At 43.4% G+C, this 12,827-nt stretch overlaps 1 protein-coding gene across 2 annotated transcripts in view; it reads right to left on the reverse strand.

Annotated features, from left to right (window-relative positions):
• MYT1 (myelin transcription factor 1) overlaps positions 1 to 12,827 on the reverse strand; it is a 100,929-nt gene that overhangs the window by 47,250 nt on the left and 40,852 nt on the right. For both annotated transcript variants that reach the window (XM_084848420.1, XM_084848421.1), the window contains exons 11-14: positions 12,021 to 12,290; positions 11,284 to 11,438; positions 1,892 to 1,954; positions 1,653 to 1,721 (exon numbers count right to left, since the gene is read on the reverse strand). In XM_084848420.1, the coding sequence (XP_084704546.1) occupies positions 1,653 to 1,721; positions 1,892 to 1,954; positions 11,284 to 11,438; positions 12,021 to 12,290 (557 nt within the window). The remainder of the gene's footprint in view (positions 1 to 1,652; positions 1,722 to 1,891; positions 1,955 to 11,283; positions 11,439 to 12,020; positions 12,291 to 12,827) is intronic.

Below are 12,827 nucleotides of genomic sequence, written 5' to 3' on the forward strand. Positions count from 1 at the left end.
TATTGTGAAAAGAAAAACAATAACACTGGAACATATGCTGATCAGCTGTTTTGAACAAGGGAAGCTGCATTTTGGCACGTTCTGGGCTGCAGCAAAGTTCAGCTACATCTGGCTTTTTAACCATAGATTGTGTTCATGTGCAGAGAAGTGAACAATATTCATGTACATCTTTTGGGATCATTCAAGAGCAAGGCCCTCATTTCTGTAATATCCAAACACACTTTAGGAGTAAATTAAAACTATACATCATTTTCCTCGCAAAGCGAAGTATAATGTGAGGGCTGCATTCCCAAATAGAATAACTTGGAAGCAAACCTCACCAAATGGTACTTACTTTCAAGTAAGCACGGTTAGTATTAGGATGGATGAATATTTACCACAGCTCTCCTCTGCTCTGCTTTCTAGAGGGAGCATTCATCCTCTGTGTAGTAGACAGAGCATAGATACTCTTTATTCTGTGCTTCTGGTCATGTTCACCTTAACTCTTGTTTCTGAACTGATTCACCTGAGCCCTTTTTAGATCCATTCTCCATCCATGCTGACTGTTTTCTCCATGTTTGCCTAGATCGAATATTAAGGGGGTGTAAGTCCTTCAACTCGTCCAACACCAGCCCAGATCAATTTAGTATGCCATAGCAAATATCTTATACAGATGAGCTAAACCTGTGGCAGAAGGGCTGGATGGCTGCTTCAGCCAAGTGAATATTCAGTTTAGGCTGAACAACAACAACAAAAGTCATAATGGATGGAAAATAAGCCCCCAAAGTAGTCATGTTAATTGAAACCAACTGAAATTTAAAGCAACTGTTTATGTGAAGCAATCATACATATGAATGTGAAAATCAGACTGTCAGGTTGTACTGACAGAAGTGCAACCAAATGTCTGATTTCATTGGCTCACTGGAGCCAGTTAGATTCATGCTTGAAAAATGAATGAGCTCTCTCTCTCTCTCTCTCTCTCTCTCTCTCTCATCCCCATTAAAGTTAACATGCATCTCAAGTGCAATTAACCCGATTCAACTGGATAGCAACTTTGTGTAATATGTAGGAAAGGTTGGAGCAGTCATTAATTTATTGTTAATACGATGAGAAAAGCAACGTCATCTTCATACGGGAGAATTGATGCAATCTTTCAGGCTTTGCAGAGCTGTTCCTCAGGCAAGAGAGGAAGAGGCAAGCTCCCCATGTTTGATGAAGAACTTGAAAGCTTGGGCAAATTCCCCATCACAGACCAGTAACTTCACTGTTCTCTGAGCCTGTGGCAGATAGATGGGTTGATAACCTAACAAAAATGCTGCTGTTTCATTATCCAAGGAAACTCCTGCCAATGTTGCAATCTCTAGAAGATCATCAAGACAGAAGTGGGAGAAAAAAGGGAATTACATATCTCTGTGATTGCCAATAAAAATCTGCCTGGGGTTCAAAGGGATCTATATGGAAGTTTCAAGCCAATTTTTCCTACTAGCAAAATATTCTTCAACTTGTCCTCTCCCACCCCAATATTGTATATTTGCCACACCAGTTCAGGATAAATTTGACTCACAGACAGGTTTCTGATTGGCTTTTTCTAAAGGAAAAGTGCAGGGGAAAGGAAGAAGAAGCCAAAGTGGTAGCGAAAAGGAGAGAGAGATTCAAGTTCAGCGCAAACATACTTGAGGTCAGCAGAGTGGGCAGCCATGAGATTTCTGAGGCTCTTGTCAGCAAGAGGGCAACCAGAAAGGCTGAAAAAGAAGAGATGGAATATTTGGGTAAGCTAAAAAAAAAAAAAAAGTAGGGGAGGTAAAAGAAAGGGGAAGAGGGAATAGAACCAAGTATCCACACTATTTTTTAAAAGAGATCTTTTAAGAGACTGTCAGAGCCTGAAAGAATAGGGTAGGTAAGGTCAACTAACCTGCGGTGAGAAGCATAATTCCCCGTGATGTGTCCGCTGCCATCACAGCCTGGGGTAGGGCAACTGAACAAAAATAATTATGGGGAAAAAAACGTGAGTGGCAAAAAAAATAAAGAAACCAGTAAGATTCATGCATATGTAAAAAAATTTAAAAATATAAAAAGGGAGAAGAAAATCCTTCTTCCATAGAAACTGGGGTGGGGGGAAATTACTGAAGAGCTTGTAGGGATTTCTAGAAGTCCAATCATGCTTCTTTAAGTTGCTCATAAATCCCTTTATAGAGATCACCATGTTCCTGAGATTAAGAATTTGGCATCTAGTTAGCAGAATTGTATGTTTTATATCTCTTTATTTTTTGAACACAGTACGCTGAACCACCATCTTAAGGGGGGATATAATTGGCTGACCGCCATGCTAAGGCCACCCCAATACCCCCCCCCATGTGCAATAACTTGTATGGCTTAGAACCAGAGTACTTGAAATAATGCATGTCCCCATATGGTTCTACCCATGCATTAATCTTCAGTAAAGGCCTTCTGAGGTGAGGCAAGTGGCTACCAGGTGGAGGGCCTTCCCTGTGGTGGCACCCTAATCTTTAAATGCTCTCCCCAGAAAAGTTTATCGGGTGCTATAATGTTCTATTTTCAGTGCCAGACAAAGACCCATTTAATTTTCCAAGCTTTCTAGCCTTTTTATTCTGTTGACTATTTTAATGTTGCTTTGAGATCTGTTGCCTTGTTAGTTTTTATTTTTATTGGTATTGTTATTTTAACTGTTTTGTTGTACTTCTCCATTATCATGTACTGTAAATTGCTCCTTGGGAATTTGAGGAGTGGTATATGAGTATCCATAATTAGTTAATAAATACTGTGAACTTTTTCAACCTTAAGATGGCAAGAGGCTCTGAAGTGCTGACACCAGAGCACGTGCATGATGGGAATTACAGGGTCTGTTCCCTATGAATGAAGCTGGGATGCCACAGAGGTGCTAGTCCTATTGTATGATAATGGCTCATGGAGGAGGAATCCTAGGAGGCAGGCTGGTTCATCATACTGAATAGCTACTAAATGGGTAGCAGCTGCCCATTTTTAAAAAATTCCATTCATTTGTTCTTCTGTCTCTTTATCTGGAGGTGGAACTGGGAGAACAGTATTTATTTGTTTTTGTTTTTTTAATCTAGGTTATTATTTGGTTTACGGCAAGTGGCCAGCCAAATGGCTATGGAAAGCCTGCAAGTATTCCCCTCTACTTTGTCTCCAGCATCTAGCGTTTAGAGATCTAGCATCTTTGAACATAGAAGTTCTCTTAAGCTGACATGGTTGAAAGGAGGGGCTTGCATGGGCAAAGTTGAGATGGAGCAAGTAGGAAATTTGGGTGGGTAGAGCTGAGGGAAGGTATGGTGGGAGTAGCTTGGCAGGATGGATGAGTCTTGAGTTAATGTAGAAGTATGAGCAAATCTGGATTTTTTAAGCTCCTGTGCAAGAGCAGCATCTGCACTGTATGAGCTCAAGCTGGATTCCAACTCCTCAAGGTTCCCCTTGATGGTGGCTCACATATGTGCACAGCTCCCTTTCTTCCTAGATGCCACTTGTTGGAGGCAGTTGGGTATTGCACTGTGCATTACCATCATGGCTGCTGCTGATCATTGTAATCATAAGGGCTAGAAGCTTGGTAATTTAAAAATATCAAATCCATACACAGTGGTGGCATGGAATGGTGGAACACAAATAGTCCTGGCTACATACCAAATGGAGCACAGCAGGGTTACTCTAGTATGCTGTGTCATTTAATGCCACTCCATTTGGTTGAGCTGGCTTGAAACAACAATGTTGCAGGTATGTTATATTTTTTTATCTTCTGCTGGCAGTTTTGGAATCTGCCAAAAGGGTTTATTCTTCTTCTCTTTCCTTCTTTTTTTGCATTCTCCAAATGCCACCAAATCTGTAATTTCAAATTTGCAAAAAGTCCTACATGATTTTCCCCAGAATTTACAGATAATAAAAAAGAAACCAACAACCTTTAAGACAATTACCGAATCTGAAAATAAATAATAGCTTCATTGTGCATGAGTTACAAAAATATTTATTTATTTATAAAATTATTTGTATCCTGTTTTCGGTTCTCAAAATAGCTCATTATGTGGTTTACAATATCAAAATAATACAATGCAAAAACTAAAAACACATAATTTTAATACCATCATTTTAAAGAGTTCACTGAAGTAAAAGTGGCAATTTCTATCAGTTCCAGTACATAAGACCTTTATGTTGTTTGCAGTTTGTAAGATTTTCATTTCAGTGTACCTTTTATTACATGGATATTTTGGAGCAAAGTGCATGAGCTGGGTGAGTGAGCCAGCATCCTTTTTGGAAGCACAAATAATAGTATATTTGCTTGTTTGGTTTGGTTTCAGCCTGGTTTCAAAATGCAGATACGTATAGTTTTTTGAGGCAAATGAATATTTGCCTTTGGAATGCACATCAAGTACAATTTGTTTATAACAGCTCACTAAGAGGGTAACAGTAATTGTGGCAGGATCAAACCCTGCTCCTGCATATGTAGTTTCCTATAAAATGGAAGAGTGGGGTGTAATTACAGCACAGCATTGAGGGGCAGGAGTTGAGAAAGGGATCTGCTGTGGCTCAGTGGCAGAGCATATGCTTGGCATGTAGAAGCCCTTGGGTTCAATTTCTAACATCCCCACCCAAAGCGTTCTTAGATAGAAGGGCTGGAAAGATTTCTGTCTGAATCCTTGGAAAGCTGATGTCAGTGAGTTCCAGGCTAGATGAACCAAAAATTTGACTTGATAACTGGTTGCTCCATGCATTCATGTGAGGCAGCTTAACCATCCCATGCATTTGCGTTTCCACCCCAAACTGACTTTTGCATGCTCTTTCTGTCACTCTGTCTCTCTGTCTGTCTGTCTGTCTCTCTTTTGGGCTCACCTTCCTTGTGGGGGCTAGTTCTCATTATGGAGTACCACTGAGCAAAAACAAACATATTAAACAAAGTGATTGGGGAACAGGTTCAGCTCCCCAATTCCCATCTGTCCATATTGTTGTTTATTCGTTCAGTCGCTTCCGACTTTTCATGACTTCATGGACCAGCCCACACCAGAGCTTCCTGTCGGCCGTCACCACCCCCAGCTCCCCCAAGGTTGAGTCTGTCACCTCCACATCTGTCCATAGTACACTTTAAATCACCTCAAATCTTCGGCTTTATAGAAAATCAGAGGTGGAACCAATTTTGCACATGGCGTCTGTTGCTATCAAGTCTAGTTTGACCTTATGCAGGGATGGGGAACCTCTGGCCCATGGACCACTCTGGCCCAGCAAGCTGGCCCATCTGGTCCATAGGGACACAAGTGAGGCCCCTCTCCAAGGCCCCACCCCTGAAGGCTAGCAGGGAAGGGAATCCCTGCGGTTATCTCTGATGAATGATTGAAGATAACAGTGGGGTTTCCTCTTCCTGTTAGCTTTGCCCACCCTGAGGCCTCCCCAATGGGGGAATGTGCACGGCAGGCCAGGGAGCACGAGGCACTGGCTGGGGGAGCTGGCGCTTAACCTGTGGATTGAATCAGTGGGTGTGGCCATGCTCTCTGATGTTATTTGGCCTGTGGAAGGCTGGGGAGGGTCATCTGGCCCCCACCGTGCCAAACTAGTTCCCCATCCCTGAGGAATATTTACATATTTTTATGCTCTGAAACAAAGGGATGGGGGAGGAATAACCAACAGCTATCCCCCCACCCTATCTAAATGACAACCCTACCATACATCTGTCAAAGCCAACCAAACTGGGTGGTGGGAGGTGCCTCAGAAGTGGTCCTGGGAATCAAACCCCTTATTCTGCTTCTAGGAAAAGCTCAGATATTGATTCTAGGGAACACCTCCCAAGGAATGAGGTATGTGTTATAGCAAGCCTCACAAGCACAGGGGTTTCTTACAGGTGTTTTGCAATGAAAAAGTGAGCCGTTCAGGGCCAAACTAGATCACAGCTTTCAAGCATAATGCAATTCTGTCAACAAATTGCTCTTTGGAAATAAAAAGGCCAGAAATCTGAGGCCAAACCAGATGAGATACTGGAGATCCATGACCAGATCCCTCCCCACTCTTAAAATTTTGGGTAAAAAGCCACTATGGGAAATGGCAATTCAGATCAGGACTGTGGAGCTTGGAGAAGGGGTTTAACCCCTGCTCTCTGTCTGCTCAGTGAAAATAATCAGCTTCTCAAACACTGTTTGAGAGAGTTATGTCTACCTGTAAATTTTCCCAAATGGAGCAAATAGCAGCTTTGCATATGGGAGTGGGGTCAATTGTCATTGGGAAAATGGCATGCGGGAGAAAGAGTTAATGCCCCTTGCCCCAGGTTTATGAGACTGATATGGATGGTCCTCATTCATAGCTGCTTTTTACAAAAATTTAAAAAGATGGGAGATCTGATTGTGGATCTCCAATATCTCATGTAGTTTGACCTTGGATTTTTTGCCCATTGCAAAGAACAATATGTTGACAGAATTGCACTATGTCTGAAAGCTGTGATTCTCAGCCTTTTGGAAGATCAGTTTTTGACAATACCTAGCCTTTATATCATGCTTTGGAGCATTCAAAGTGTTTCCTGTACATTATCTCAGACCTTTACAACAACCATGTAAGGCAGACCAGTATTATTCACATATTGCTGGTGTGTGTGTGTCTATGCGTGCGCATGCCCCACCCAGTCCACCCAGTGAGATTGTGGCTGCGGTGAGAATTAAAACATAGCTAATATTCTTAGCTGTTTCGCTGTACCAAAGAGGCGAGCCTTTCTAATTACCATCAAAGAATAATAATGCAGGTGATCTGAGTTAGAGTGGACCATAACTGTGCAGATGTTCATTGTCTAGTGCCATAAGGTATCAGACTTGTTACTTAGCCAAGCAAGGATACAAGCGCAGGAGTAAGAAGGAGAAATGTGGTCTTGAGTGGGGAAGGGAGCTCTCTGAGAGCATGAAAAATGGGGTGTGATTGAAGAAACTGCCTACTGAAAGCCACTTTGGGGCAATGTCTGCGCCCATAGGGCCCACTGGTGCTAACACCTGTTTTGGGCCACCTACCTGCCCGTTCCTCTGGCTGTAGGCTTATTTGGTGGCAGCAGTTGGGTCTGGGAAGCCAGCCACCATTTAAAATCCCCAAAAAGCCATGGAGGGCCTGATGTAGTTTGCTTCCAGGACATCGTGGGGAATTAAAATGGCAGGCAATTTTCCAGATTCAGTTGTCACTTCCAGATAAAACCATAGCTAGGTGAAGGACACTTATGGGAGCAGGGGTGGGGAACTTGCTACCCTCTCCGCCTCAAACTTGGAGCTGACTATATCCTTACCTCTGGAGTCTGTATCTAGCCACTCCTACCAAATGGCTGGGAAGCGTACTGGCTGGAGTAGGGCAGATCACATGCCACCTCTTGGCCAGAAACAGTTATGAAGTCAAGTCCACCACCATCAAAAGATCAGTGGGAACAGTAGAGGGTGCATGGGTGGACAGGAAGAGCTAGGGACCCCTGATAGCTCCTCTCTTCTCTATGCATTGCTCTGTACTTTACTCTGTGCTCTCTTCTCTACACATTATTCCATGCTTTCCTAAGGATCAGCACATAGTGGGCGTCCCTACTTATTTGATTTCCTGGGATTCAGGAAGGACCACCTTGCCACTGGGGGAAGCCAACAGGCCCTTTTAAGAAGCCAACCTGGTGATTGGGAGGGTCTTGCTAGGAACCTGGTGAGTTTCCCAATGGAAGCAGGGGATACTTCCCTTTCTATTACATGTTGCTGTTCATTAAGTAGCTCCATGCTGATTCAACAAGGCCACCCTCCTCAAAGGTTAGATGCGAGGAAAACCCATGTCTTCAGGTAATAGCCCAGGGATTACTGGGTGGCACATTTCTCTTCCTGTCTTATAGTCATCTATCTAGTCCAGCATTCTGTTTGCATAGTGGCTAACCAGGTGCCTAGAGAAGCCCACAAGCCGGACATAAGCACAATTATAGCACCCTCCTGCTTGTGGTCTCCAGCAGCTGCTATTCAGAAGCATACTGCCTTATGCTTCTCCAACATATTGGAGGGGATATATAGCCATTATGACTAGTAGGAGGTGATATATAGCCATCATGACTAGAGGCTTACCCTCCTTGAGGCACTGTTCTCCGTAGGGCCAGTAAAAGGGTCCATTGACTAGGTCCTGTCCAACCCTAGGACCACCCTCCAGCATGGGAAGCTGCGAGGAGAGCCATGGGCAAGAAGGAATCTCAACATCACACTTAAGATAAACAAGGAAAGGAAAGTTTCTTCCTGTGCAAGCACCGGGTCATTACTGACCCCTAGAGGGACGCCGCTTGAGCTGGCGTTTTCACAGCAGACTATAGCGGGGTGGTTTGCCATTACCTTCCCAGTCGTGACTACCTTTTCCCCAGCAGGCTGGGTACTCATTTTACCGACCTCGGAAGGATGGAAGGCTGAGTCGACCTGAGCCTCTGGGACCACCCTCCAGCGTGGGAAGCTGCGAGGAGAGCCATGGGCAAGAAGGAATCGCAACATCACACTTAAGATAAACAAACCCCAAACTTAACCCCACTCCTGGATTTGCTCCCACAATCACTAAAATGAGATTAGAAGAAGCACAACTCCACATTTCAGAACATATTAATATTGGTAAATATAGAAACATCAGTCTGTTTTGCCCCGGAGTTTTGAAACATTGTTTTAATTTTATACATCAGCTTCCGTGAGTATTTGTAAAGAATAGGTCACTTCTTTGCCATCCATGACATAAGGAGAAATCAAAATGTCTTAGAAGTGACATATGTTTGAAAACACTTGTGCCTTATTCCTCATTAGTGGGCACATCACTCAGCATTTTGTTATTATATTATGCTATTCAGTCAGGGAGCTTTCAGGGGGCTACTAGTGGTCTTCTATCCAGGCACTGATCTGGTCTACACCTCCTAGTATCACCAGTACTGTAGGATTAGGTTAAATCAGACCATTCACAGGGTCCTTTCTTCCTGCTATGTTTATAACACGAGTGAGGATTCAAAGATGTGATTTTACAGCCTTTAGACGGAAGCCATGCAGGCCAGGAGAACTGCATTAACTCAGTTCCTTGGGCCAAATTAGACATGATGCATGCTAAATGTGCCATTACAAACCATACCTGCTATTTTATTTTAATTAATACTAGGCATGTAGGTGTGGGGACAATTTTCATTGGGACCACAGTATGCAGGGTGGGAAGCTTTAACCCGTTCTTCCCCTACCACAGTCCTAATGAACCCCCCTCCCCCCAGCTGCTACTAGCTCTGCTATTTGAACCAAAGGGAGATTGGTTCTAATTGCTTGGGGGATTTTAGTTCAGGGGGTAATCTACACGGGAAATTTATTGTCCCTCAGACACTGGCACTACACATGACACTATCTCCAATGTGTGTCAATCCCGGGTTTTGTTTCCATAAAAACTGCATTTTCGCACAGTCCTTTTGCATCGTTTTTTCCTTTTATTGGAAATTCCCTGCATTTTGGGTTTTGAATGTGCCCTAAATTCCCAATATGAATATGCAGTAGAGGGTGTGGCTTTGTCTCCTGAAATAATTGCGTGTGTGCCCCGACATTTCAGTGTTTACTTTTTACTGCATTGCAAGTGGGATGTCCCTTGAGTTTTTTTCCTTCCCGCCTCTGAACTCCCATCCCCACCAACTGTGGTCCCAGTGAAAAGTGACACCCTCCCTGCCCTTACTTATTTGAATGCAACAACAACATCAACAGAGTAATGACATATCCAGTGTCACTAGTTTGGCCATTAGTTCAATATAATTTAAAATTATGATGGAAAATTCTGGCAGGCAAGGCTAGTTTAGATTTATGGTTTCACCCTAGCCAGCATGCAGAATCCTCTTATAAGGAGTGTATCTGTTTCAACCAGTTTTGTGAATTGTTTCATCGGGGGTGGGGGAGGCAAGGACATTTCCTGGAAGTCCAAAACCTGGCAATAGTGGAGATGGGATCCTGAATTTGCTTGCGCTCCCATTAAGTCAAGCATTTTCTTTTCTATCATGGTTGGACTATTTGGCCAGAAAGCATGGTAGTTTCCCATTCTTTTATAAAGGGATAAGAAGAAAATTGGGTTACCAACATAATAAATAACTGCTCACATCATTTCTGTAAAAAAAAATATCTGTGAAGCTTTATTACCCATGACACTGCTATTGATCTCAATAATTTTTACCCTGCTTCACTATCCATCTGGAGATTCTACATTCTCCCACCGTCTACTGTACCACATTACTGAATTTGCTAATAATTTTTCCTATGATATCATATTAGTACCTCATTGGTCCAGGTGTGGATCAGATGGGTTTGAGGAACAGATCATGGAGACAGAGTCAATTGGAGACTCTGGATTTTGAAAGTTCAAGTTGGGTTTTTGGTTCTAAGATAATTTATAAGTTTGGGAAGGCTTGCAGATGATGGTATGTGTATGTAGGTTTGCATGTATTGGTGATGATATCACATTTTCTCATTCTATTTCTTTACAAGAATTGAGGCTGAGGGAACAAAAACTCTTAAAACTCATTTTCTTCCCTTCCAAATACTTTCAGGAAGTTCACTGAAATATGGAGATATGACAATAATTTCCCCTTGTGATTTGTTAGGCATTCCCATATTCAAATTAAAGCTAGATTCAGTTGTGGGGAAATGTGCATATTCTCCAGTTTCCACTTGGAAAACCCACATCTCAGCATCTGAATTTCAAATTTTGAACTACTCAGTGAATCTCACAATAGTGCAAGTGCACAAAAGTCCCTACTGTCTCCAATGTATCCACCTCCCCTACCCCACAGTGCTTCGAGGGCAAGAGTGATGCTGCTCAGCACAGGATGCTTACAATAACATGGGATAGTTCAGAAATGCAGCTCCCAGGAAGCAACATGACACTTTGTAAACAAGAAAGCAAAGCAATATGTTCAGAAAAAGGTATTTTTTTGCCACCACTGCATTAGAAAGACTAGCTTGAGTATGAAAAGAAATAAGTTGGGGTAAATTATGCTTTTATAGTCACTTTAATGAATTCTATGATACTGGTGCTTTCGTTGACTGTTTGCCACCCCCCCCTTTAATCATGGCACAGCTTCAGGAGACTATATGGTACATATAACACTTCATCTCAACAATCAGGAATAGTTGGAGCATGAAGTTTCTCTAAAGCTTTTGATTTGAAGTGTTTGGATTAAATAAGACCCCTCACAGTATGAAACATCAATGAAGTTGGATTTTTTCATTGAAGAATCCCCCCCTCTACCCCTTCAGCAAAATCATTCCTTCCTTCTTGCCCCCTCCCAGATATAGCCCAAGTGGCAAGACTCACGTAAGTAGCTCTTTCTTGATCTCCTTGGAAAGGAACTTAAGTTTGAAGTTGGTTAAGGTAATTTCCCCAGGGTACTTCCTTTCTTCAAAATTTTCTTCAGGTACTTCCTGATCATCTGCTTCAGAAGAGGTGAAAGAACGGACTGCAGGCTCTGACTGCAAGAAACCAGCAAAGGATGTGTGTAGCGGTGATGGACAACAGAACCATACATAGAACTGTTTTGCTAGCAGGCTGTAAAAACTACAGAGAATTCTCTAATAGGTGTAAGTGGCCTCTCACACATTACCAGGTGGTTCCTAAGTCCACTGTCAGATGCCACGGGACTCAAACCAGGAGCCCTGCAGAACAAGCACTGGCTCCGTATTAAATGTATCATGAGGGCTGAATCAGGGACTCCCAGGCAATGCCATCCAGGAAACGCACATAATCTTCCTGGCCTGGGAAGTCAGGTGCTCTACTAGAAAGCCAATCCTGTGCCACTGGCAAGTGTAAAAGTTGTTAGGCCTGCAGACCTACAAAGGAGGATGGATATTGCCATCATGCCCTGTTTGTGAATCTTTGGGGTAGCTGGATGGCTACTGCTGGAAGGGAGGGACGATTGGTCTGGCCCAACCTGCCGGATTTATGCTTTTATGTTCACAGCGCCCCCAGCATTTAGAGGAATGCTGACCCTTCCCAGAATGTGCTAACACTAAGTGATGCAGCAGTTGTGCATTCTTGCCCCTGTTATTATTTACCTCTTCTGGCTCCTCTTCCCGCTGTCGATTTGGTTTGGTGTAGTCAATGGGGCCATCCCATTCATCCTGGCGGGACGTGTGGCTAGACTGGGGCGAGGTCATGGTGCTGCTCGTGGCACTGGTGCTGTTTTGGCGTTGGGAAACATCTGGGGATTTGATGCTGGGGCTACTGCTGCAGCTGCTGCTGCTGGGGAAGGTGCTCTCACGCTTGCGGTGCTTGTTCATGCTTAAGTCCAGAGTCCCATTTTCATCCACTTCGATGTCCATTGACTGAAATGTTGGAAACAGCAGCCTTGACTACCCATTTGCAACCACCTCCTTCAGCACTCCTGCAGACATCGTCTTTTCATCATAATGCAGTGCACCTAATCTCTCTGGACTATGCCACATTGGATTGCTTGGGTTGATCAGTAAGCGACTAGTATATCCTGATTTGTGGCTGAGGACTGGTTTAGATGGGCTTTGGTCCCTTTCGGCTCTAGTTCATATGCTCAGTGGACCCCATGCAATTGCTTGCATGAGCACTCATAACCCAATATGGACTGAACAGAGGCATCAGTTGTATGAACTGGTGCTTCCATGTGGGACTATTCCATGTGATGACCATGACTTGTACAATCACAACAGTCCTTTTGCAAATGCAGATCACAGTGGCTGAATACATAAGCCCCACATGGAGGTGCCAGCTCAGTCAATACTTCTATGTGATCCTCACTGCATCAATAGTCCACTGTGGCCCTGTATGCGCCTGCAGGGGGACACCAAGCATCTGAAGTGAACCTATGATCCTGTGACATGCGGGTCAAG

The sequence above is a fragment of the Heloderma suspectum genome, chromosome 4 (genome assembly GCF_057233095.1).
Source record: "Heloderma suspectum isolate Gila_16-S chromosome 4, 16-S_ref, whole genome shotgun sequence".
Taxonomy (NCBI): domain Eukaryota; kingdom Metazoa; phylum Chordata; class Lepidosauria; order Squamata; family Helodermatidae; genus Heloderma; species Heloderma suspectum.